General features: G+C 43.6%; 2 protein-coding genes across 2 annotated transcripts; one reads left to right on the top strand and one right to left on the bottom strand.

Moving 5' to 3' along the window:
* The first annotated feature begins 269 nt into the window (after positions 1–269).
* glipr2l (GLI pathogenesis-related 2, like) lies at positions 270–6747 on the top strand. The gene is made up of 5 exons (XM_084357409.1): positions 270–682; positions 1256–1364; positions 3334–3437; positions 3905–3982; positions 5740–6747. Exons 1-5 carry the CDS (start codon positions 670–672, stop codon positions 5898–5900), a joined length of 465 nt encoding a protein of 154 aa, XP_084213535.1. The 5' UTR covers positions 270–669; the 3' UTR covers positions 5901–6747.
* A 1447-nt stretch (positions 6748–8194) lies between these two features.
* nacad (NAC alpha domain containing) lies at positions 8195–21859 on the bottom strand. Its single transcript, XM_084358042.1, has 10 exons — positions 21350–21859; positions 17831–18114; positions 12192–17718; positions 11687–11935; positions 11055–11146; positions 10423–10491; positions 9800–9946; positions 9188–9322; positions 8951–9073; positions 8195–8340 (listed from the first exon to the last, which is right to left on the bottom strand). Exons 1-10 carry the CDS (start codon positions 21432–21434, stop codon positions 8326–8328), a joined length of 6726 nt encoding a protein of 2241 aa, XP_084214168.1. The 5' UTR covers positions 21435–21859; the 3' UTR covers positions 8195–8325.
* Between the last annotated feature and the right edge of the window lie 2946 nt (positions 21860–24805).

Here is a 24805-nt window from a genome sequence, read left to right as displayed (position 1 = left end):
GTGTTGTATGACATGAAGCACATGATCAGCTTTAGTGAAAGTGAAAGGACAGGTTTGAAAAGTGAGATATGTCAGCTCAGAAATAGATCTGATTGTCAGGGACGGCATGCACTCAGTCTGCTGCTGTCTTCAGTGGCAAAATGCTGCATCATGACAACCAAGTTAGAGAATACAAGACTCTCAAAGCCATATAAGGGCATGTGTCTCATAGAGATGATGTCACCAACGACTGCTGGGGCTCCCCTTTCATTTGTGGGAAAGTAAAGACACACAGAGAGGGTGTGTGCTCCTCTGAGCCATTGAGATAGACTCACAGCATGTAGATAGCAAGGCAGGCAGGCAGGCAGGTTTAGTCAAATTAAGTGAGACAAAACTTAAGGACTTAAGGGAGAAGCACGTTGTGTAATGATCAGTACACCCAGGTAAATAGTTAAAGGGGAACTCCGCACAACTGCTGTAAGTTAAAGGTGGAATCCGAGAAATTGGAAGGAAATAAAGGCATTAGCAGCTGTTTGAAAGCATCAGCGTTAGCTAGACGGCACTAAAGGAAGCGAGGGAGAGGGAGCAAGCAGCAGAGAGAGAGGGCAGGGACAGAGAACAGAGACAGAGGAGAGGCTGCTTTCGTTCAGTGTGTTACTGATCTTACTGAAGGCTTCCTGAGTCAGCAGCATGGGAAAGTCAGGTAAGTGGAAACTGCACCCCGAGGAGTTTAACTTTGATTGTATCAATTTGGCCTGAGTTAGAACTTTGCCCCCATGAAAAGGGTGTGTGTGCATGCGTGTGTTTGCTTGTTTACTGCGTGTGTTTGTGAGCTCTCCGTATGAAATTGGACGTAAAGAAACTGCAGAAGAAATTGCTAATTTCTTTCCCTCTACAACAGCTTTTACTGATCCTTAGTTAAGATTCATCCTGCAGCACGGCCAGTAGATGCCGGCTGTTAGGCAGCATTGGTATTTGTATTGTTTGTGTGTGGCTGTTTCAATGTGCCTATTGTGTGGGCACTCAAAAAGGCCAGTGAGTGATAGGCACCAGGCAGATGTGGGTGATGTGGGTGACGTTTTCCACTCGATCATCTGTCATCGAGTTGTGCTCAGTGTCTGAGGTCAGTCAGTCTTCAGGTGCTGGGTTGTAACTCACTCCACAGCTCGGGTTTTTCCTGTGCAGTCATGCATTAATCCTCATGTTGCATCATTACGTCTCCCTTGTCAGAATTCCAACCCTCCCTGTCTCTGTCTGTCCTCTCTGTCTGTCTCAGCCTCGAAGCAGTTTGCTGAGGAGGTGCTTCAGTACCATAATGAGTTCAGGAGAAGGCACCAGGCTCCTCCGCTGAAGATGAGCAGCAAGTTGAGCAGAGAGGCCAGCCGGTGGGTGAATGCACACGCGAATCAAATTAGAAACCTAATTAGCAAGGACTACCCAAACCAGTCATTGTCAGACCGCTCTGGATAACAGTGACAGCTCCAGCCTCGCCTGTCAAATTAAATAATATAACAAATATAACACCATATCGAGGGTCTGGGTTTGTTTCCATTGTGATTACAAGCTATGTTGACAATTTGTTGCCACCAATTGAAGCTATATTTACTTTTCATAGAATTATTAGCCTGTTGAGGAAATGCAAATCTGATCAGTGCAGCCAGGAAGAGGCCTCGATAATAGACTTTCAGCCCATTTCCTTAAGCATGTTTGATGGCGCAATAACAACGGCAACACCGAGCAGCAAAACAACCTTTCATTCTACGATGACACTCTCACCCCTGTTCAGGAGGAAGGTTAAGGGCATCTTTCGCTCATTTACAGCTGCATTTTGTAGATAAAGTTTAGATTTAGAATATAATCCATCAAAGTAAGTAACAAAGCACAATGGACTTGTAATTGAGGAGCTGAAGATCGCCTTGTCATTCATAAGGGATCATTATCCCTCGTGATGAGGGACACTGTCTTTGGTTTGACCACACTGCATTGTGAGAGTCACTGAGGCCTCAAGCTGTCACATGATTGTTAATACAAACTTTTACTTTTAAACAGAGACATGAGATACTGCCGAGATGTTGAGCCTTGTCCCTGCAGTAAATGCTGTCACTACATCAACACTATGTAGGTTAGCGAGCGGTGGAGGAAGTGTTTAGATCCTTTACTTAAAGCTGCTACAAAGAGCTTTCGTTTTTTGTTGATTTTGGAAGCATTTTTGGACAAAAGATGACGATAATGACACAACACTTTAGTGCCACCAGGACTCCTCAGCACATTGCCATGAAAATTTGTTTTAATTTTATGACTTACCCAACACGGACAAGTCGGAATCCAACCAGGTGACAGACATTACAAATAAAATAACTCGATGATCGTCTCATTTAGTAAAAGTACTAAAATCTACTGAAAGTAAAAGTATGCAAGCATTTTCAGCAAATTGTACTTAAAGTATGAAGAGGAAAAGTAGAAATGTTTCCCGTCAGTGTTGTACTGTGATGTCTTTGAATTAATATGACTGCTGCGTTACTGTATGTTGCGTTTTACTGCTGTAGATGTGTCAGGTCCAGCTAATTTGAACCACTTTGTGTACCGTTATGTAGTTTAATCTACAGCAATGCAGCATATTCTATAACATCATCCTATGTTTGTAGTGTAGCTGTTCTGTGAGAACCACGTATCTCTCAGTGTCTGTTGCCAGCTTTGGGATAATGCATTTTTCAGCCAATCCTTTTAAATAATTTAGTAAGCTTAAGATGTACTGGAGGAAGCGCATGATACATTTGTCGACCCAATCACCAGATTTGGAGATACATGGTTTTCACTGGACAGTAGGAGTGTTAAAAATGTGAAGTCATTTGTGAAGCAGTAGCTGTCAGACAATTGCAGTGGAGTAAAATGGACAATATTTGCTGAGATACAGTGGAGTAGAAGTATAAAGCTGCATAAAATAGGAAGTACAAGTACCTCATATTTGTACTCATGTACAGTACTTCAGTAAATATACTTGGTCACATTCCACTGCTGAGGTTAGCATATACTCCTTTGTTATTGTAGAAACTGAACTTGACTAATTAGTCCATGGAAATATCCTATTAGCTCCAGATGGTCTTTGAACTGGTGATAATTACTAAAAAGGTCGTTCATCTCATTATAACCCTGCTTTCAAATGATGAAAATAAATTAATTAATTCATTAAATCTTGAAAAGCAGTTATTAAATTGAACTGGTCTCCATGCTGACATGGATTAAACATTTGAGGTAAAACGTTTTCACTATTCATTTTGGTCTTGAGGACAGCCCAGTGTAACAAGTTAGACTTCAGCAATGCTATCCACAACTTTTATTTCTCTCTGTCCACAGCTATGCTGAAAGTCTGGCCAGCACACGTATCCTGAAACACAGTGTGGAGTCCAGTAGAGGGAGCTGTGGAGAGAACCTTGCATGGGCCTCTTATGACCAATCAGGTTAAACAGTATATATGCATAAATACATATTCAATATACTTTTTATAAACCCTCTCAATGATTTTGTATATTTGCTCTTTGTGATGGGATGGGACAGATCTAATAAGACTCGTCCCTCCATGGATTAAACAGTTTAGTCTATGGGGCTTAAAGCAGGACGTCCTACCCTGAAAGTCAACAGCTGGGAACTATTTCCCCTCCACTTCGCACTGAGTTTGAGCGCTCAGACGCCATGACTCACTGCAGAAATATGTCAGTGCAGGACGGTGTGATTCATAAAACATCTCCTACAGAGCAGCACTGGGTGACAAAAAGTGCAGCACTGTGTACAGCATGTGCCCAAAATGGATTTATAGCTCCGGGGCGTAGTCTTCTTACACTGCTGACATTCTGATCAATATGTACCACACAAGACTGATTTGATTGTCCTTTATGTTGAGCTCACACTTTGTCCCGTGCACGTGCAGGAAAGGATGTGGCAGACCGCTGGTATGATGAAGTGAAGCAGTATAACTTCAACCGTCCTGGATTCTCCTCTGGCACTGGTGAGATTTACACATGAGAGTGTCTGTTTGTCAGTGGCAAACCTCCTCTGACTGAAAAACTGGGCAAAATGACCAAATTCAACATCAGGATAGTAATAAGTAATCAGTGGACCTTTGTGATATCACTATTAGGTATATAGTAAAGCAATATGTCTTATGTATGTAAAATAATATATGAAATAGTTTCAATACAATTAATTGATTTTTATTTGAAATTTTCAGTCTATTTTAATTTTTTTGGACTATTTAGTATTGCTGTTTTAATGTAGAGCGAAATAACTCAGTGTTTTTAATGACAAAAACCTGTGATAAGGCTGAAAAGTCAATAAAATGGAGTAAACTTACCTAAACAAATAACTATCAAGCCCATCATGGTAGCAAATAAGTATAAAAATGATCATGATCAACAAAAAAAATGGGGCAATTTGTAAGATATGGCCAGAACTTTAGTCTCTAACACTGAAAACCTGAACTTTATCAACAGTTTTGACAATATGTTAAAGATCTACTGAAGCTAGCATGCTAACCAGCTAGCTCCTCGTAATACTACTTTGGCGAAAGTCTGATAGTCCTCCATAGTGTGAGAGATATATGCCAGTAGCGACTTCGCTGTTTCACAAGCTCTTTTAGCTTTTAGTGTAATAACTTAACACAACATGTCAAGAAAGGAAATACTCTTAAATCTATCTTCCTCTACCAAACATCACTTTTTCAGTTTAACGTCGATGTGCAAACATTTAACTTACTGTTGTCTGTCACCATACATATCAACAACCCAGTCGCCAGAATGAATGTGCATTTTTGCAAACCATACTTTTGATATGTTGAAACTTTCCTTTATGTTGAATTTTCATTTTAAATTGTTACAGCACTGTGCTTATGGTATGGTTAGTTTTAGGCCCAAAAACACTTGTTTAATGAAGGTACGATCATGTTTTGTGCTTCTGTTGCCACAAACATGGCTGCTAATTGTCTTAATGTCTCTTTAAAAATATCCGGTTTTGTTGCCTCTAACACGCCGTATATGTTTGTAACTGGAACACGATATAACACATATTGTAGAAATGATCCACTGATCCACATGGAATGTACAAAATTTAACACATGGTTTGCAGAAATGTGCAATGCCAACATTTTATTCTGGCCACTGGTCTGTGTATCAGACACTTCCTTTCTCACATGTTTTATGACTTCTTGTCTTGTCTCATCTCATTTCTCCTCGTCTTTTTTTCAATGCATTTATCTCAATATATCTATTCCTTGCTCTGTTTCTCTTTGTCATTTTCTGTTTACTCGTTGCCAGTTTCTCTGTCTCTGTGTCACATTTACCCAGGCATGGATAAGGTTTTTGCTATTCCCATGCTGATGTCACACCTCAGTCAGTGTGTGACTGTCTGACTCAGTGACCAGCCATGGGGAAACTGAGGGGAAATCACAGTCCTCTTTATCACTCCTCAGCCCACATGTCATTTCCAGTCTGCCCTAATTCCTCCAGATGGTTTCCCATTGCCTTAGACCCTGTTTCACTTAATCACACACAAAGCAGATCACAGTGATTCACACTGATTCATGTAAAGTTGCCTCATAGAGAAAGAAAGGAATAAAGTGTGCGAGGCGAAAGCAGAAGTTTGGGACTGACGAGTAAGACAGGAACGAAGATTCCTGCGTCTGTAAATATTTAGAGGAACTTAAGTGCGCTCAGCTTCAATCATGTCCTAACACTCTGTTTATCATTTCTCATCTCACCCACCACCTAGGCCATTTCACAGCAATGGTGTGGAAGAGTACCACGAAGCTGGGTGTCGGTAAGGCCACTGCATCGGACGGTTCTTCCTTCGTGGTGGCGAGATACTTCCCAGCTGGGAATATCACAAACCAGGGACACTTTGAGAACAACGTCCTCCCTGTTAAAACCTAGAGATATCTCGATCAGCAACACTTGACTCAAGCCCTGAGGCATTCATTTTTTATTTTCAAGGAGTTATCTGCCTGCACTGCTATAGGGGATACTCAGGAGAGCACCACTTCTTGCCTAATAAAGAACCATACTACTATCGTTAATGGACTTTATAAGATGGAATTCACTCAGGCTTCAAGTCCGATGTTTGTAATTTGAAAATGGATCTGTGTATGTAAAGAATGAAAGGAGCACTACTGTTTGACATTGCTAACAAAACATTTCCAGTGACCATTTGGATTGTATAATAATTTACATTGCCTTTGACAGTATTTCATTCATTAATGCCATTGTTTAATTTCACACACTGAAATACAGCATAGCCTCAGATCTGTATTTGCGTAAGAATGGGAAGTACATCAGTGAAAGAGACAGGCTTCACACATTAACATGTGGAGTCGCAGCTTAGTAATATAAAACGGATGACTCGACGTACTTGGTATGAGTTTGTGTTATTGCCGCCACTTGTCAAAGCCGAGCCCCGCAGTCCCGAGTGTGTGTTTTATACTCTAATCAGTTTTGTACAATAAAGTTAGTCAGAAATGCATTTGGCATCCGTTTGTGCATGCATGTGTCATCTGTATGGTGTGACATTTTAAGAAGTAAATGAGAGTTTGATTTCATAATGACACATCTACTTTTTTAATAAAATGTGTCGTGATTCTGGCACAGTATGACATAGTGTAACTCTTTGGAGTATAATTAATACAGGAATCTGTTCGACAACATAAGCAATTGTATATGTAAACATTAATTAATTGTTGTTTTTTTCTTTCAAAGTTGGTATTAAAGGTCTGAATACATTTTAGACGTGCATAAATCTTCTGGGTCCAAAAAGCAATTCAGCAGTGCAAAGGATTTCTTTAATATCTGCAGACAGCCTCTGCTCCTCTGGGGTGTAATATCACTATATCATTGCAGCAATGTTCTTCTAAAAAGCCATTACAAGAAAATATGTTTTTGCCTTAGTGTGTGATGAGATAGAAAGCCTTGCACATTAAAGCAGCTACAAGGAACATGACTTTTTTGTTGATTCTGGCGGCCCCTGTGGACAAAAGTGGCATGAGCACAACTGCTTCCTGACGTAAAGATCTTGATCTGGTTGCAGGACGTATAGCGGTGAGGTACCTATTAAGGGCTGTGCTTATTAGCTATAATTACTATATTGTCTGTAATATAACAATGGTGAAACATAGGAAACTTAAGCCCAATTCACATATGAACTCTGGACAATATCCAGAGAATCAGATCAAGATATTCACATTTGCTTGTTCACACATGCAGCGCACAACAGGAGATTGTCAGACGTGTTCACACGTGTTGGAAGTACTCCGTATGGTTTGGGCGAGGGGCGGCCCCTGGGTAAGAGGCTATAGACTTCTTCATAATGATGACTGTTTTTGCACTGATATCAATACTACATGTGTTTTGAAAGAAGATCCCGCTGTAGAAAGAAAGCCACAGCATTGTGTGTCCAGCGGCAGCATAAACAGGCCATATGGAGGCGAGAGAGAGCGAGCAGGGAAATATTCTGGGCAGATGTTTTGCAGAACTGATTATGAGCAGTGAATTCACTCTGGACAATTATCTGCTCTATCCACACATGTGAATCACCCGGAGTTAGAACAAGTGAGCTGGCACGGTAAAGTCCAGGGGCAAATAATACAGACATTTATGTTCACACATACAGCTCCTCTGGGTAAACTCTGGACAAATCCAGAGTTACAGTGCATGTGTGAGGCAGCTTTAGTACTGTAAATGTTTTAATACCATACCACTGGGCTACAGAGAAGCTTCTGAGAGACTGCTTTAATTTTATGACTTATCCAGCCTGAAGCATTAAAAATAACCAAGCAATGTAGAAATAGCCAATCTTCTCGCTGATAGTTTCATTTGCTTATGTGGGTCAAACAGAGACATCAGTATTAAATTGAGACTGTTTCAAAAACAGTTAAATGTTCCTTGTGGTACTTTTGGATGCCCAATGAGCAATTTGTCAGATATTTTTATTTGGAGATATGGATGAAATTAAAGCTTTTTATGTGTTTTTCAATTGCTCATACTTTTAAATATAGGCCTGCTAACCTTTGCCAACATCACCAAAAACAATGATAGATAGATAGATAGATAGATAGATAGATAGATAGATCTATCCGCAGTATGTCAAGGACTGTGCTCCTCCTTGTGTTGAAACAAGCTACACCAAACCATCTGCACGCTTTTCAGGGAAATCAATCTCACAGTGCAGTCACAGCCCACGTTGGAACAGACTTTATTTAGCAGATATTGGGGATGCAACATACAGTAGCAGCGATACAGAAGAATCAGTGGCGTTTAGGCTTTATAGGCTGGAGGAGGGGGTCAGGAGTCCAATCATCCTCACCACTCACATGGTCAGTTCCTATGCGGAGGAGGAGACAGAAAGGGAAAAATATTCAAGTAAAAAGATTAAAAAATGAAACTGTAAAAGATGGAATTGAAAACACAATGTAATAACTACAATTTAAATTAAATCAAAAATATAACAGCTGATTCAAGTGAGGATACAACACTTTCTTCCCCACTATTGTTAAGAAGACATTAGTGCGATTTCACACTGCTTGTATGAATAACATAACCTTGGAGAGTCAATTTCAGAGGCTCTATTTCTAATGAATAACAAACTACTGCTAGTGATCTCAAGGCAGCTTCATCTTTGCTTTCCATCCTGTCAGGAACAAATCATCTGCGTCACTTTAACAAGTCAGTGATCGCCATGTGAGATGCTGCTGCCACCTAGTGGCCATCAAACTGCACTGATGACCTCCAGAACTGTAGAGGTTGCTGAGTTACTGGGGAGAATTTCTACTTGTCATTTGTCCTCTGCTCTTTCTCCTTTACGCCATCCCCCCCCCCACCCAGCCCCACGCACTCCCCTGCTCACTGGCTATGAGTCATTATTTTGTTCACCATCTGCCCTCCCTCTACCCTCTTTCTCTCTCGCTCCCGCCTTCCCCCTCCTTCCTCCTCACCATGATAGCATTCACAATGTCATTCTTGTTGTGTTTCAGTGCACGGACGGCCTTGGCTCGTGACACGTTGGCCTGAGCCATCACCAGCTCGATGTCCCGCTGCTCGAGACCTCCCTCATCCACCTGGTGTTTAGAGAGAAAGAAAAGTTAACCAGAAAATGAAAGATTTTACACAACACTACAACACACTGTACTGATGCTTGAGTGTTCTGAAACAACAGTTTGGACAGTAAATACCTCTTCTTCCTCCTCTTCACTCTCCTCCTTGATGGTGAGGCTGGGTGGGACAGGTGGGGCCAAGGGAGAGGAGGTCACAGGCACCTTGAATTTCTCTGCAGCTGCTTTGTGAGCCTGCTGAGACAGGTCCTCAATCTGAGAGAGGAGAGGAGAGGAGAGGAGAGGAGAGGAGAGGAGAGATTGAGAAGCAAAACATTACATGTACTGAAGCTTAAAGAGGACACGATATGCTCATTTTCATTTTGGTAGAAAATGTTTACATGCTTTAATGTTCAAAAAACACATATTTTTTCTCATATTGTCCATTGCTGCAGCTCCTCTATTCACCCTCTTTCTGAACACCATGTTTAGTGTCCGTCTCTTTAAGGCTCCCCTCTTGAAAAGCCCAATCTGCCCTGATTGGTCACCTTCCATAGGCCTGAGCAGGCACCGCCCACCATGTTTCCATATCAGCTCTGGCTGATGCAATTGAGTGTTTTGATGCTTTCGCAGCATTTATATACCATATAAACCTTCTTTATAATGAAAAAAGACTACCTACAATATGGGACCTTTAAGAAAGGAAGAAAGAAAGAAAGTAAGTAAGAAAGAAAGAAAGAAAGGAAGACTTACCTTTGCCTCTCCAAATACAATGTATATGTCTGACGCAGGGCTTTTGAATACATCTGGTCTGCTGATGACAAACAGGATACTCTTGGACTTCCTAATGGTGATTCTGGTCACACCATGGACCGGCTTCAGACCCAGTTTAGACATGGCCTACATACACACACAGCAGAAGGATTATCAACTGATATTATCAAAAGAATGTAAAGAAATAACAGCTGTGAGATTATGTCCAAAACGTCTATGTATTGTGTTGCAGAAATATCTATTGAAGTTAGCGTGCTTACCAGCTAGCCCCTAGCCAGTTCGCACCTCACAAGGTGATAGTCCAATTGTAAACAACACCAAAACTCCCCCCGTTCTCAGAGCTCCCAGGCCGGGCCGAGTCAGAGTCATACCACAGCTAGCAGCACAGTTAACTGAGCTTGTTAGCTAATATCAGCTGCAGTGAGCACCAGTTAGTGGTTACTGTTGTGATATGCTGCCCCCTATAGTATGTATTTGACAGCTGGCCAATCTTACATATTGCACCTTTAAACAATATCCTCATAATAATTTATTTCATAATTATTGTTTTGATATTATCTTTGACCTTTATTCATTTAGTTTTATACAGCCAGCATTCTCACCTTGCGGGCCTTCTTCTCACTGCGGCTCTGTTTTGGTCTGTTTAGTCCTTCATCTGCAGAGGAGATAGACTGAAAAAAAACACAATTGTCAATTTCTTTACTGTGACATTTTCATATGTCAATTTTGCTTATATCACCAAAAGTGACTCATCTTCTACCCAGTTATGTTTTCACCGCTATTTTGCTGTTGCCAGGCAGTTGTTTCCTCTTGCACATACAGGAAGTGATACATTTTATGTTTATAGCAACAGCAGTAACAGCAGCTTGCTTGAAGTACAAAAATATTTACATCTATGATGACATTAGGGACTACGGCTTAATAAAAAGACTGATAAACTTCATCAACTGAAAATATGTTGCAAGCAGGGACATAGGTTATCCGTGGTGAGTGCAAGAGCAACAAAAAAGCTCATATACCATGACTGTGTATATACAGAAGACCAAATTCAGTATGTGAGTAAATTATTTTTCATGGTTCATGTTGACCTCAGCTTTCCTTTTAAAGCACAACATATTCTCAGTTTTACTCATGTCCTCTCTGGCATGCCATACTTTTTACAAAAAGTGTTAAAAATAATATTATTGACTCAGTACAGGACCAGTTTCTAATAAAGCAGCATGAACAAACTCACCTGGTGCTCTGATGGTCTCAGTGGTTCAGACTCCTCAAGCTCAGGCACTGACCCCTCACTCTCAGACTCATTACAGGAAGCCAATATGGAACCTGCACAAACATATTAAACGCACATGCAAGTATATGTGAGTAAAGTGTATTGTAACCTTATTGCCATTGAAAATAATCACCATAGCAGAATTAATGAGGGCATTAATGGCTGTATCTCATTAGGGCTATGCTGATGAAGATTGTTCATTAAAACAGTCCAAACGCTTACCTAATCAACACCAGGAAATTTAAATGGAATTGAGTTTAATTGTATATCCACAATGTGTGATTTTTACAGTATATGTAATGCACTATTGGCAACAATGGGGTACTCTTCAGCCATAATTCAAACAGTAAGCTATATAATGCTGAGGGTCTAGATGTCTTGTTATGTCATGTCATAAAAGCACAGCCATTTTAAGCTATTCTGTCCGCTATCATTAATCTATATTTAAACACAGCAGTAATTGCGGGTATACTGTTACAGAAAGAGAAAGAGAAAGAGAAAGAGAAAGAGAAAGAGAAATGGGTGGATTGGATGATGTAGCAAAAGAAATTTAGGGGATACCTAATGCTGACTCTTAGGTCAGAACAACTCACAATTGTTCTTGAAGGATAGGTCAGTGTCTTCAGAAATCTTGTGGCTGTGGTTGATTGGACAGCCTGACTGTCTGTCAGAGATTTGGTGGGAAGAGAAAGGCTGTATTTCCCGTTGAGTGGATGGACCAGACTCTTTGTGTATAGATCCATTTCTGCTTCCTGCAACTCCTCTGGGTTGTGATCTGTGACCACGTTGAGGAAGTCCACCATCATCCTCACTGTCCGTCTCCTCCTCAGCCAAAATGGGACCTTAAAGAGCATACATTTATTGAACAAGGTGGTATCAAATTCACATTTGTCTTTGTTTTAATAAGCTATTTGCTTCTTTTTATTGCTTAACACAAACAGACCAAGAAAATATAGAAGCCAATTTTCTTTTTAATAACAATCCCAACTTGCCAAACACCCTTTCATTGTTGCAAGAACTGACTAGAACAAAAAGGGTTAGGAATTTCTCGATGTGTATTACAATATGATATCAACAAGCCATCATTTCTATACTCACCTCTGCACCTGTCTTGTGTGCTCCATGGGCGACCTTGCTTGATTTGTTTGTGAGGCTGGATGTTGAGATTCGGCTGTGGAGACTGTGAATAGGACTGCGATTGGGGACAGGAAATAGAGTCTGGAACATTTGCTGAATCTGGAGTCCCAGACCCAGGTGAAGATGACTCCTGGGTAGGCTGGGACAGGCTTAATGGCAAGGCAGTGGAGAATGAGGGTGAAGAGACACTTGTGGCAGATGTGGTTGATGTAGAAAGGACAGGAGTGACCTCTTGGAGGTTGCTGTTTGGAAGAAATTGCGAATCAAGGGCTTGTTGTGTTGTCGGGGAGGTAGGGCAAAATGTAGGGGTGGTGTGGCAGATGGACAGTGAAGACTGTTGCTCGTCTAAGAGGACAGGTTGGGATTCCTGCACAGGTGTGGGAAGATCATCTTCTGGCTCTGTCGAGGCAGGTAGAGTGGATGAGGAGGAATCAGGAGATGTTGAAGTAGAAAGCGGAGTCGCAGAGTAAGATACGGTATCCTGGGTAGGTGGGTTGTGGCCAGTAACTATGTTGTTGTCATTAATGTCCACTGTGATTTCTCTCAGACTATCAGATAGTGGCCTGTTATCAAGCACTTCCTGTTTCTGATGTGATTCTTGGTTCATTGCCACCACAACGTTGAGGTTGTCTGCAGTATGACTGGTAGAACTGCAGTATCCATGGCTTGGACTTTTGACATCAGGGCTGGTACTGTAATCCCCTTGCATCTGTGTAACAGATTCAGTTTTGTCTGTCCCAGATGTCGTCTGCTGACAATCCGATGATGAAGCTTTGTTGTTTGCCTTTTGGCCTGTCTTAGTTTTAGAATTGTCTGCAACCCCCCTTGACCATCCATCTGCTGTATTATTTAATGGAACAGAAGGTTTCTTTGGATCGTCAACAGATTCAGGGCTGGAGTCAGCATGACAGCCTATCTGGGATGCCCTGTGTTTGTTCTGCTTCCCTCTCCTACCTTTCTTAGCAGCAATTGGTATATCTGTGCAAAGTTCCCCTTTAGGGGTATAACACGAAAAGTGCTCTGGGATATTCTGTGCAGGAGAGGTTTTTCTTTCTTTTTTGTTCTTGTTATCTTTCTTTTCACCTCTCTCTTTTGCTTTCTTTTCTGCTTTTTGTTCTTCATCTTCCTCCCCTGAGTTACAAACGACACACTGCTGTCCTCTAAAGGCATCTTTAGTCTTTGGTTCATCAACAAGTATGTCAGTCAGAGGACTGACATCCCTTTTTCTTTGGCCTTCAGTCTGAGGCTCCACCATCTCTTGTTCTGAATGAAAACCAACATTTTCCATCTTGTCTTGACAAGCTCTGCTGGGTCTGGATCCATTAGATTTACATTTTGGAGTAAAGGAACCAAAGGATCCGTGTAGCAAAGACAATGCTGTATTACTCTCTGGAGTGATTATCTGACTCTCTGGACTAGTATCTTGACTAATACATCTTGACTTGGTTTGATCTGGTGATCTGGGATGTTGGTTTGTTACAGCGTTGTCCACGTGAGTTTCGGCTAATGAAACTGAGATGCTACAGATAGCTTCCTTTGACGATTGTGCTGTGTCTGATGTCTGGTTTGTGGAGCTGTCTGTTGGTTCTTCATCAGGAATTGTGTCAGGAACCTGAGGTGGCATCTCCTCAAGTGGAATATTAGATGCAGACTCTCTAACACTGAAACTCACACTCTGGGGTCTTACTTCCTCTGATAGAGCATTCAGACTTCCACACACTTCCAATGAGTCAAAGGCAGAGTCATTGTTATTGTTAGAATTCCTCCAAGTGTCTTGCATTTGTCTGTCTGTGTTATCTCCATCATTGTCTGGATTTAGATTACTGACATCATCCTCTGGAAATCTGGAGCTTCCATCCTCTCCTCCCCCTGCTTCTGAGATCTCCTCGATGGACTTCCAACGGGCCAAGTTGGACTCGGTGGCTCCCTCTCCTACCAATTCTTCATCTGCCATCCGGTCCCTCTTTCCACACAGATTGTTGTTATCTTCCTCATCCAGAACAGAACCCAGAACATTGTCATAATTTCTGCACACTTCACTGTTCATGTTGGGAACCACGGCTGTCTGTGTGCTTTGGCCCTCTGCATCACACATGAGCAGACTCTCTGCCTCTAACTCATACTTCTTCCCCAGAGACAGAGAGAGAGACTCCCCTGCTCCCCAGACACCAAACTCAGCACCTGATCCTAATCCTAGACCAAACCCCAGCCCCATTCTGTCGTCACGCCATGCCTCAGCTCCAGGGCCCATCCCTCTGCTTGTGTCTGTTTCTGAGTTTTCCCTTTTGGGTGAGATGGCAAGGGGGGAGTGAGGGGATCCAACAGCTCCCAGCGTCCCCTCATCAGTACTCAGGGTGTTTTCCCTCAGGTTGTCCTGGGCAGAGTCACTGGGGCAGTGTTCAGGGGTCAGGGCAAGATTGTCAGCAAGTTCTGAGATTATCTCTGGAGAGGCAGAAAGAGGGATATTACTGGGGTTGGGACTTGGGTCTTTAGGACAGGAGAGAAGAAGAACACCTTTATTCAAGTCATTGGTAGCAGTGGCCAAATTCAGAGAGGAAGCAGAATCAATGCTTCTACTTTCCACACTCACAGACTCAGCTGAGGCATTGCCATTCTTCTGATCAAGATCAATTTCAGACTCCCTGTGCACATTGGACCTACACATGGCCTCTGCCCCTCCAGGTACATCAGCTTTATTGGCAAATGACTTTGATAACGCAAGTCGACTTGCTCCAACTGTCTTGTGGCTTTCTGGCTGGTAATGACGAGGCTTGATGAGCAATTTGAAAGAGTCTCTTTCTGGTTCTTCTGTGGGTTCTTCCCCAGAACAATCATCACTCTGTTTCAACGCGGTATCTGTCATGTTGGGATTTTCCTCAGCCAGCTCTTCCGCAGTAACTGAACTGTTAAGGTCTGTTGTCTCGTGTGTAGGTGTGTCAGAGATGTGGAATTCGTCAGCAGGTTCAGGTGGAGCATGGATGACAACAGCAGTGGGGGAAGGGTTAAATTGGGGGCTGTCTTTAGGCTGCTCAAGGGGGGTCGAAGAACCAGAGATATCCATCATCTCACTCACAATCCCACTCTCATCCAGGTTGCTGGAGGATTCTGGTTGAGGAGAAATTGCTTCTGAACGACTGCACGGTTTCTGGTGATCAACTGGTTGGTCCGTGGTTGGTTGCATGTGCAATGGTTTTGTCTGATGTATTTCACTGGTAGATTCCTGTTCAGAATCGAACTGTGGTTCAGCAGGTTTAGATCCATCCACAGGTTTGGTTTCTTTAATGTCGCCTTCGGGGTGGGCAACAATTGCTTCAGAAAGACAGGTGGTTAGGGGATCATCCACTAGTGTGTCTGTGCTCAGTTGTGTGTGCAAAGGTTCAGTTTGAACTGTTTCAATGGTAGACCCATGTTCAGGTTCTGGTTGGATTTCAGTTGGATGAGGTACATCCACTGGTTCTAGGGATTGTGCATGTCTCTCAGTGCTGTATAAACCTTCATCTTCCTCCCCATTATAGGAGGCAGAATCTAATGAGTCATCTGTATCGTCTTGGAAACAGAAGGATTCGTCCAAGCCATCATTGATAGATGTCTCTGAAAGTGAATGAAGGAAGGATGCTGAGCTGTCCTCCTCTGTAGGATCCTGCACTGCTTTGATAAGACACTCCTCATCATCGTCTTCCTGCTCTTTCTCTTCTTCCTCCTCCTCCTCCTCTTCTACCACTTTCACCTCCACCTTAGCTTCCTCACCTGCCTCATCATTGTCGTCACTGACATCATCATTATTTTCATCATCACCGTCAGCAGCACCATTAGCATCGCAATCATCATCATAATCGTAATCATCATCATCATCATCATCTTCATCATCATCATCATCATCGTCATCATCATCGTCATCTTCAACATCTGCCTCCTCCTCTCCTGCTGCATAGGCATTAACATCCTTTCCTTCATTTCTGTCATTAACTTCTCCTATATCATTCTCTTCCTCTGTAGGGAAGAGGGTGATTTCCATTGAATCCGCCTTAAAGATAAGACTGGTGTGAAGGGGGAAGGAGATTAGCGAGGCAGGGATCATCCTTTCCTCCTCTGGTATATCATCAGCACAAGCTGCCTGGGAGAGCATAAAAGAACTGGGACCAAGCCTACCAAAGGCTCCAGGACAGAAGGCGTCCAGGGGGATGACAGGCGAGTCAGGGCTAAGACTAGATGAAGCCATGGTCATGTTCTCCGTATCGGGAGTCAAGGCAGTGGAGGGTAGTTCTGAATCGTCATCCATCTGTCCATAATTTTCCTGTGATATACATGCCTCCAGTTGCAGCTTCAGGCCTGTCTGCATGGGTCTAGAGTACTCTGCTCTCCCTGCAATGGCTTCTTCCAGTGGGCAGAGTGAGCTTTCAGACTCTCCACCATCCTCCTGGGAGTCACTGCTATGGCTGCTACTGCTCCTGAGAGGGGAAGTATCCTCAGTCACCCAGCAAGGACGACAACTTTCTCTGGAAATCTTGATCTCTTCCCCTTTTAGAGCCTCATCCTCCTCCAGGATCACTGTCCCTGTTATACCTATTCGTGAATTCATGACAAACTCCTCAGGACGGTACAAGCAGAAGTCCCCTGCTCTTTCCTCCTCCCGTTCTGGACCTGCTCGTCCCTTTTCCTCCCCAACTTCATCTCCAATTTCTGATAAGGAGCCCACAAAGCAAGCAGGGGCCTCCTGTGCTTCTTCGGCGAGAAGCAAGTTGGGAGAAGTGGAGGGGGAAGTGGAAGACGTGTAAGAGGAGGTCCAGCTGCCTCCCTCCGCTGTGATGTAAGAGCCAGAGGGTGAGGTGAGAGGGGAGCAGAGGTCCTCGCTGTCTGAGGGAGAGCCAGGGGAGAGTGGGCAGGCTGGAGAGCCAGGATATGAATGATGTTTAAGGTGCGAAGTGCGGGAAGCCATCTTGATTGGGGTAGAAGGGGCAGTATAGTACAGATCAGGGTCAAGAGATGAGGGCACACCCACTCTTAGTGGGTCAACAGTATAGGCAGGTTCAGTGAAGGACAAAGCAACTGGACAGGCCAGCTCAGAAAAAGAGAGGGAAGGCACTTCATCTTGAGAAAGGGTTTGACCCTCTTCCTGGTTGTCTATCAAATTGTCATCTGTTGTGATTGGCTCTGGGGATAATGAGGAGGGGCATAGGGGGTTGTGAAAAGGGGATGGGAGTATGGTAGGGGGCTGCAAAGGGTCTTTTTGTAGGTCCTGCTGCTTTTGAGGACTATGGACTTGGCTTTCCTCTTTGTTAGTTTCCAGTCGGGTCTCTTTTGCTTGTGACTGAGGATCTGAAAAGCTCGGGATAGCTGGCAAAGGGATAGCCTGACCACTTGGCCCAACCAGGGGTTTCCCTTTCTGGATCTCCGTTGTTTTGAGCAGTGTCTCCTGACCCATCACCACCCTTGTGTCAATAGTCTGTGGCTCTTGGTAGTCACTCTCCACCTCAGAACCAGTCAGCACCTGGGAATATCACATTATACATGCATATAAAAGTTGGTATTAGTACACTGAAATATTCCAGGTAGCATATCTGTTGTAAAATATCACATGCTCATCAACACATAACACACACCTTGATTCTTTCCATCTTAACTGGGACATGGCGGCCACATGGTCCATGGCCACCTAACTTTCCAGACAATCTGGGTGTGTTGTTGCGATGGTCAGAGCCTTCAGGCTGAGGTCTTGGAGTACCAGAGGAGCTAGGCGTGGCATGAAATATCCGGGGTCCAAATGGAGAGGTGCATGCTGGGAGAAGCTTCTGAGGAGTACTGGGAGAAGGGCTAGAACCACTGTCGCTAGGGGAGGAGCCACTGTCACTAGGGGTGGAGTCAGTAGACGGGTGTCTGGTCATGTCTGAAAAACAGGAAAACCAAAATGAAACACAAGTTTGAAATAAGGAGACAGAGCAGTTGCATCAAAATCTTGAATTCAAAAAGATTAAAACAATTTAATACACTGCATACTTTGGCAGATTTGTCAAATTTGAACTGTGGCGATGAATTAAGAAAGGAATTAGATCAACTGAGCTGACTAAATTATCTCAGTACCGCAACACTAGACTTGATGTGGAAGGCTACGCCTCCTTCAGTGTACAATAATAGTCTTTTTATCTCTTTAGTTGAACTTTACTTTTCTTCTCCCACACATTAACTCAGAGAGCGCTACAAAAAATGCCACCTAAATGCCAGTCAGTAGATTAAACATCTCTCATCTCTTTATGCTACTCTGACACTGCAAAAAAGGCTTTGGAGAGCAAAACAATCAGCAAGATTGAAAACATAGAGTATTAGTAGGCTGTTTTGGGAATGTTTTGTCTGTGTGTGTGTGTGTGTGTGTGTGTGTGTGTGTGTTTGTGTTGAATAATCCTGCCTGTAGTGGTCTGCCATAAGGCTGGAAGTGAAAACAATGCCTCTGTACACTTTACAGTATCTTACTTAACCTCGCTGAGTTTCTCTCTCGTTCTCTTTCGGTATCAACACGCACAGTTGCACAATTATCCGCAGGCAAAAGGAACTGTGATTGAATTACGATTTACTTTGTCATCTTGTCCTTCTAGACCATGTTATCATCTTCACGACTGTCATCAGGAATGAGGGAATCACTGAGATTAAATGACAGGATGGTTGAAAGAAATGGGGTCAGGGGTGAGTAGAGGGTGTTTTGCACGATAGGGGAAGCAACTGGAGGGAGAAGATGGAATGAAAGTCTGTATTCTTCATTTGTTCCACTGGTTGTCTTTAATGAGTTTCTTATGTCGGATTGATTATGGTTATAACACAAAACCATATATTCAGTTAAATATCCCTGAAGGACGTGATGTAGGCCTCTTTCTATAGAACGCACAGGAAAGGAACAGAACCTTCATTTGCTCTCTTAACTGGGCCATTGCCACGGTGACCTCAATCCACATGCTGATTGGCCATTATAACACACAAGTGGCTCAGCTCGGTGCCAGCCACAAACACACACACCCTTACACACGCATACACACACTTGCTCTGCCAGGAACCCAGATATCACTTACTAACTCGATCTCTGTTCTGTATCCCCTGCTTTGTCTCTCTCCCTTGAAATTTCTCTCCAAACCTCTTCCTGTCTAAGCCTGTCCTCAGTCCTGCTCCATACATATATATAAATAGCGGCCGCTCCTTGTTTCACTTTTTAGTTTTCTCTTTCCTTCTCTCGCCTCCATGTTGCTTCTCCTCCCTTGCTGCTCCCCTGCCCTGCCTGTGGTGGTGGTGGTGGCGGATGCTATCATCAGCACTTAGCTGCCCTGCGTGATCACTGTCCCAATAATAAGCTCAAGGTGTGTTTGTGTGCTTGCTGAGTCATGCCCCATAGACTAAAATCTGCCACTAATCAGAGAGATGCACAGCTAAGCTTGCACAAAAGCCAACTCCAGCTCTAAACTTACATGTGCAGCACAGTCTGATGGATATAAAACATGTGATTGTCTCCTCTTGCATAAAAAGGCACCTAGCTTCAGTGACCATGTGCAGAGGCGAACAAAAATCTTAATTAGGTTATATATGCATTATGGAAAAGCAAGCAACAACTACACTGAACACATTTAGAAATACATCCTCTTCCCTTCGGCATTTGAATCACATGCGAAAGCTGCATGCTGTTGTTAGTACTACTGTTTTGCTCGGCTGCCAGTGTCTGCTAGCGTAACTGTCAGCCTCCATCTCTTCAATGCAGATTCTGTGAATGTCTGCCTCTTCCCCTCCCTGGCCGAGCCTGGGAGTCTCCTCTGGGGGAGCGCAGTGAAATCGAGCACCCGGCTTGCCGTACGAGCAGCAGGCCGCAGCAAGCTGAAGCAGACTAGAGCTGCGTCACAGAGGCTGCAGCGCTGGCCTGTCAGCCCCAAGGGAAGCCTCTATTTCAGCTACAGCTCAGATTTAGCCATAAAGAAGAGACACCCCAATAGTCTCATATGCTTCTTTGTCCTTCTCCATCTGCAACCCCACTCTTCAGTAACAATCAATCTTCTAACTACTCATTTTTCAGCAAGTATGTGCCAGAATACAAGTTGTAACCGGAGCATCCAGCCATTCTCTCCCCTCCCTCCTCTGTCAAGATTCAGGCCAAGAAAGCTTAAAATAATCTCAGGACTAAGAACAGATAAGGGCCGTGAGGGAAGTTCAAGCAGGAGAAGCTCCGAAATAGCAAAGCTTAACGAAGAGGAGGCTTAATAACTGTCCGGTGTTTACAACAATGTTCACTGTAAGCTGTACACTATATTGTGTGCTATAACTCTGACACAGTAGTCACCACACTTTGCTAAAATGATGACATTACTGACTGAGATCAAGGGGCCATTAATCAAATCTTGACCCTCCCAACAGCTCATCAGAACCGACCCTGCCTTTACTACTCCTATTTCTCTCTCCCTATTATCATTTTTTTATCACCTATTTCATGATTTCACAGCTTCAAACACACAGCAGCAGCATGAGCAATAACAGGAACGTTTTTTAAACGGGTGGCAACAATAACAAAAAGCTCTTGTGGTTGTGTATGTGTGTTTCTACATTACGGAGTGCTGCCATGCTGCTGTGTCATGTTCCTGCTGAGGCTGGGGGAAGGGAGGAGCCACTCTCCCTTTCAGCTTGCAAAATTGCTGGGAGGATGTGGATGCTGATGGGGTGGGCACCAGGGCTAAAGATGGGGCAGCGGGAGGAAGGATAGGGGGTGAGATGGCCCTAGGAAGATGGGGCAGGGGGTTCCGATGAGGTACTGGAGACAGGGTGACTACGCAAAGGTTTTGGAAGTCAGATGCTGCATTTAAAGGAGAGATTGTAGGTGGGCTGGGAGTTGACAGTTCTGGAGGGAGGCTAGTAGCTGGGGCAACATGCACATGTGAACAGACGGATAGAAATTAGCTCTAAATCGACCCCACAGACAGTCTCTTACACTTGCCCAATAGTCCCTATGTGTCTGCCATGCTTTCAATCCAGCTCCCTTCTCCTCCCCTCCTGCCTTAATCTATTTAACACTAGCTGCTTGCTCTACAGTATCTCGATTATGCCCTATTTGCTTAATCACCTCATTCTCCCTTCTCCATCCCCAACCCCAGAGGTCCTACCTGGTCCAGGGAGCCCCGTCTCCTCTGCTCCCTGCTCTGGATGTTTGTCGGCGGGGACAGATCTGTGAGTGCTCTCCCCCGGCATGCTTCTCGCTGGCTCTCTTTGGCTCTGACGCAACAATAAACCATACAGCCGGAACAGACAAGGTGAACCGGGAGAGAGGAGGGAGCGAGAGAGTGAGAGAGAGAAAGAAGAGACGAAGATGGGGAGGGGTGGGGGGGACCTGAATGCTCAGCGACCCAACAGTCAGATCTTCCCTGCAGCACGTGTCTGTGTGTGTGTGTGTGTGTGTGTGTGTGTGTGTGTTCGTGTATCAGACAGACAGAAAGAGACGGAGTGATAGATGGGAGTAGATGCTGCTCTCTCTTTCTCTCTCTCTCTGTGGTGCAGCACAGTGATGCTGCCGTTGTGGGCATGTGTTTTAGAGCCTCATGATCCAGTTCATCTGAATATGTGTGTGTGTGTGTGTGTGTGTGTGTGTGTGTGTGTGTGTGTGTGTGTGTGCCTATGTGTGTGTGTGCCTATGTGTGAGGGTGTGTGTAGAATCTGAGAGGGAGCTGCAGTATTCTCTCCCAGTTGCCCGAGTCCTGCTTCCCTCCCTCATCCTCCCTCCCCCTTCTCTGCCCACCCCCCTTCTCTCTCAGCCAAGCTATGACTGGATCTTGAGAGATGATGTCAGCAGATTTCCACTGCTCTCTCAGTGCTGCCCTCAACCTTGAAGGAAAGGACCAGTACTGCAAAAACATGAGGAAGATGGAGAAAGCAAGCCAAGCAGGGGGATTCAAGGAACACAAAACAGTCAGGAGGAAAGGGAAACTGAAAATGCATACGATCGAAAGGGTAGAAATGAAACCTAGGAGCATAATGCTAGTTACACCCTCTGCCTCCTGCTCTAATTGGATCCCCAAAGAATCAACAGGGAGTCATCTCCCCCGAGGGCAGCAATAGCATCTGTCCCTGCCCTCCATCTTATCACCAGCACTCCTGCTTGTTCTCCTCTGTTTCTTTACTTTCAAAGATAACAAGCGAGGGAGAAATAGATGAAAATAGAAAGACAGAGAGGGGGCGGCAGCACTGAGCCAACTGATCAGCAAGGGTAGTTTCTATGGCAACCCAAAACTTCCCATGATAGAGTGCCAGCTCAGCAGAAGTGAGTGCCGCTAAACTGGATAATCTATAGCAGCCTCTGTGTAATCCAAGTGATCTTAACGAATATAGCTGCAGCTAACCTAACCCAATTTAACCTAACGTAACCCATCCTAACCTATGCTATGCTAATCCATCCAATACTAACCCATCCTATCCTGACCTGACCTGACCTAACCTAACCTAACGTAACCTAGCCTAACCAAACGCATCCCATCCTAAACCATCCTATCCTGACCTATCCAAACATAACCTAACCTAACCTAACCCATCCTAACCTACCCTATGCTAACCCATCGAATCCTAACCTTAAACCTGCCTTGAACCTAACCCTAACCCTAGATCCGACTATGTGATCCAAAACAGTATCAATACAAATACTTACCAACTGACTCCAAATGGCCTAAAACATTGTAAACATTTTCTGAAGGGACAATTTTTGCTGTGATACTTGGTCAAATTTCACCTCTGATCCATCCCATTCACTTTGCATAAGGACACGTTATGGCGTATATTTTCATTAGCTTCCAGGTCATTTGACCCATTGACTCAAAATCAATGCCAAAATGTCTTCTGACACTGGTTGAATGAGACACACATATTTTGTTTTTTTACAATTTTCCTGGAATTTCTATTTGTCATGAATATTTTGAAGCCTGCCTGTGAACTAACCCTAACCCTAGACCCAACTATGAGATCCGACTCCAAACGGTCGAAAACACGCTGCAAATGTCACCTTCCCATCCATCACATTCACTTTGCAGGACTGCCACCAAGCCTGACCCCAGAACCGAAAATGTGTCCATACAGAGGGGTGCCAGCCGACTCCAAAGGGCCTGAAACATGCTCCTTAACACCCCCTGGAGGGAGGATGTTGGCAAGTTGACATAACACTCGTCAAATTTCACCTCTGATCCATCCCATTCACTTTGCAGGTCTGCCTCTATGCCCTGAGCCTATGTCCAAGTACGAGTTTCGAAAAAACATCCATACAAAGGGGTGCCAGCCGACTCCAAACGGCCCGAAACATGCTCCTAATCACTCCCTGGAGGATCAATGTTGGCCCTGACACTCCCTATGCCCTGAGCCTATGTCCAAGTACCAGTTTAAAAAAAAACAACCGTACAAAGGGGTGCCAGCTGACTCCAAACGGCCCTCCAAAGGGCCTGACACTTGGTCAAATCTCACCTCTGATCTATCCTATTTACTTTGCAGGTCCGTTTCTACTGTGTATATCTACTGTATGTTGTGTATTTTTACTGTATGTTGTGTGTTTCTACTGTGTTATGTTTCTAATATTTACGTCCTCTGCATGCTGTGTATTTCTACTGTGTATTTCTACCGTGTGCTTTGTATTTCAACTGTGTATTTCGACTGTGTGCTGTGTATTTTTACTGTGTATTTCTACTGTGTGCTTTGTACTTCCACTGTCTATTTCTACTGTGTACTGTTTCTACTGTGTATTTCAACTGTTTATTTTGACTGTGTGCTGTGTATTTCTACTGTTTATTTCTAATGTGTACTTCTACTGTATGCTGCGTATTTCTACTATTTGCTGTGTATTTCTACTGTGAATTTCTACTGTGTATTTCTACTGTTTGCTGTGTAATTCTACTTTGTATTTCTACTGTGTGTTGTGTTTTTCTAATATGTACTTCCACTGTATGCTGTTTATTTGTACTGTGTATTTATACTGTGTGCTTCCTATTTCCACTGTGTCTGATGACTGTGTGCTGTGCACTTTTACTGTGTATTTGTACTGTGTATTTCTACTGTGTGCTGTGTATTTCTACTGTGTTCTCTGTATTTCTACTGTGTATTTCTAATGTGTACTTCTACTGATTGCTGTGTATTTCTACTGTGTGCTTTGTATTTCCACTGTGTATTTCTACTGTGTGATGTGTATTTCCACTGTGTATTTCGACTCTATGCTGTGTATTTTTACTGTGTATTTGTACTGTGTGCTGTGTATGTCTACTGCGTATTTCTACTGTGTGCTGTATATTTCTACTTTGTATCCCTGACGTTAACCTTTAAAATTGTGAGTACTTGGACAGAAAGTAGTATTAGGGTCAAATTGTGAAAGACTAGGGTCCCAGAACTGCGGTCCTGAAACTGCAGCCTCCTCTACTGCGGGCACATGCTACTCAGGTGGTACTAAAGAAAACAGAACCAGAAGACTCACTCATGGGTTTGTTGGTTAACCGGTGGGCGGACAAAATAAAATGGGTTTCCTCATCACTATAGCACTCACAACAGGAATCAGTTAGAGGAACTATAACATGTTCTACCAATACTGTTTCATATTA

Source organism: Pagrus pagrus (genome assembly GCF_965226575.1).
Source record: "Pagrus pagrus genome assembly, chromosome: 7".
NCBI classification, from domain to species: domain Eukaryota; kingdom Metazoa; phylum Chordata; class Actinopteri; order Spariformes; family Sparidae; genus Pagrus; species Pagrus pagrus.
This window is presented reverse-complemented; position numbering and strand designations above follow the sequence as displayed.

Bases quoted from the DNA above. Each gene is read 5' to 3' on its own strand.
- glipr2l (XM_084357409.1), top strand. The intron at 3,438-3,904 runs GTTAAACAGTAT...GTGCACGTGCAG, and splicing joins GGCCTCTTATGACCAATCAG to GAAAGGATGTGGCAGACCGC. The intron at 3,983-5,739 runs GTGAGATTTACA...CCCACCACCTAG, and splicing joins TGGATTCTCCTCTGGCACTG to GCCATTTCACAGCAATGGTG.
- nacad (XM_084358042.1), bottom strand. From the start codon at position 21,434: ATGCCGGGGGAGAGCACTCACAGATCTGTCCCCGCCGACAAACATCCA. The intron at 17,719-17,830 runs GTGTGTGTTATG...TGATATTCCCAG, and splicing joins TTAAGATGGAAAGAATCAAG to GTGCTGACTGGTTCTGAGGT. The intron at 9,947-10,422 runs GTGAGAATGCTG...GTGTGTATGTAG, and splicing joins GTGAGAAGAAGGCCCGCAAG to GCCATGTCTAAACTGGGTCT.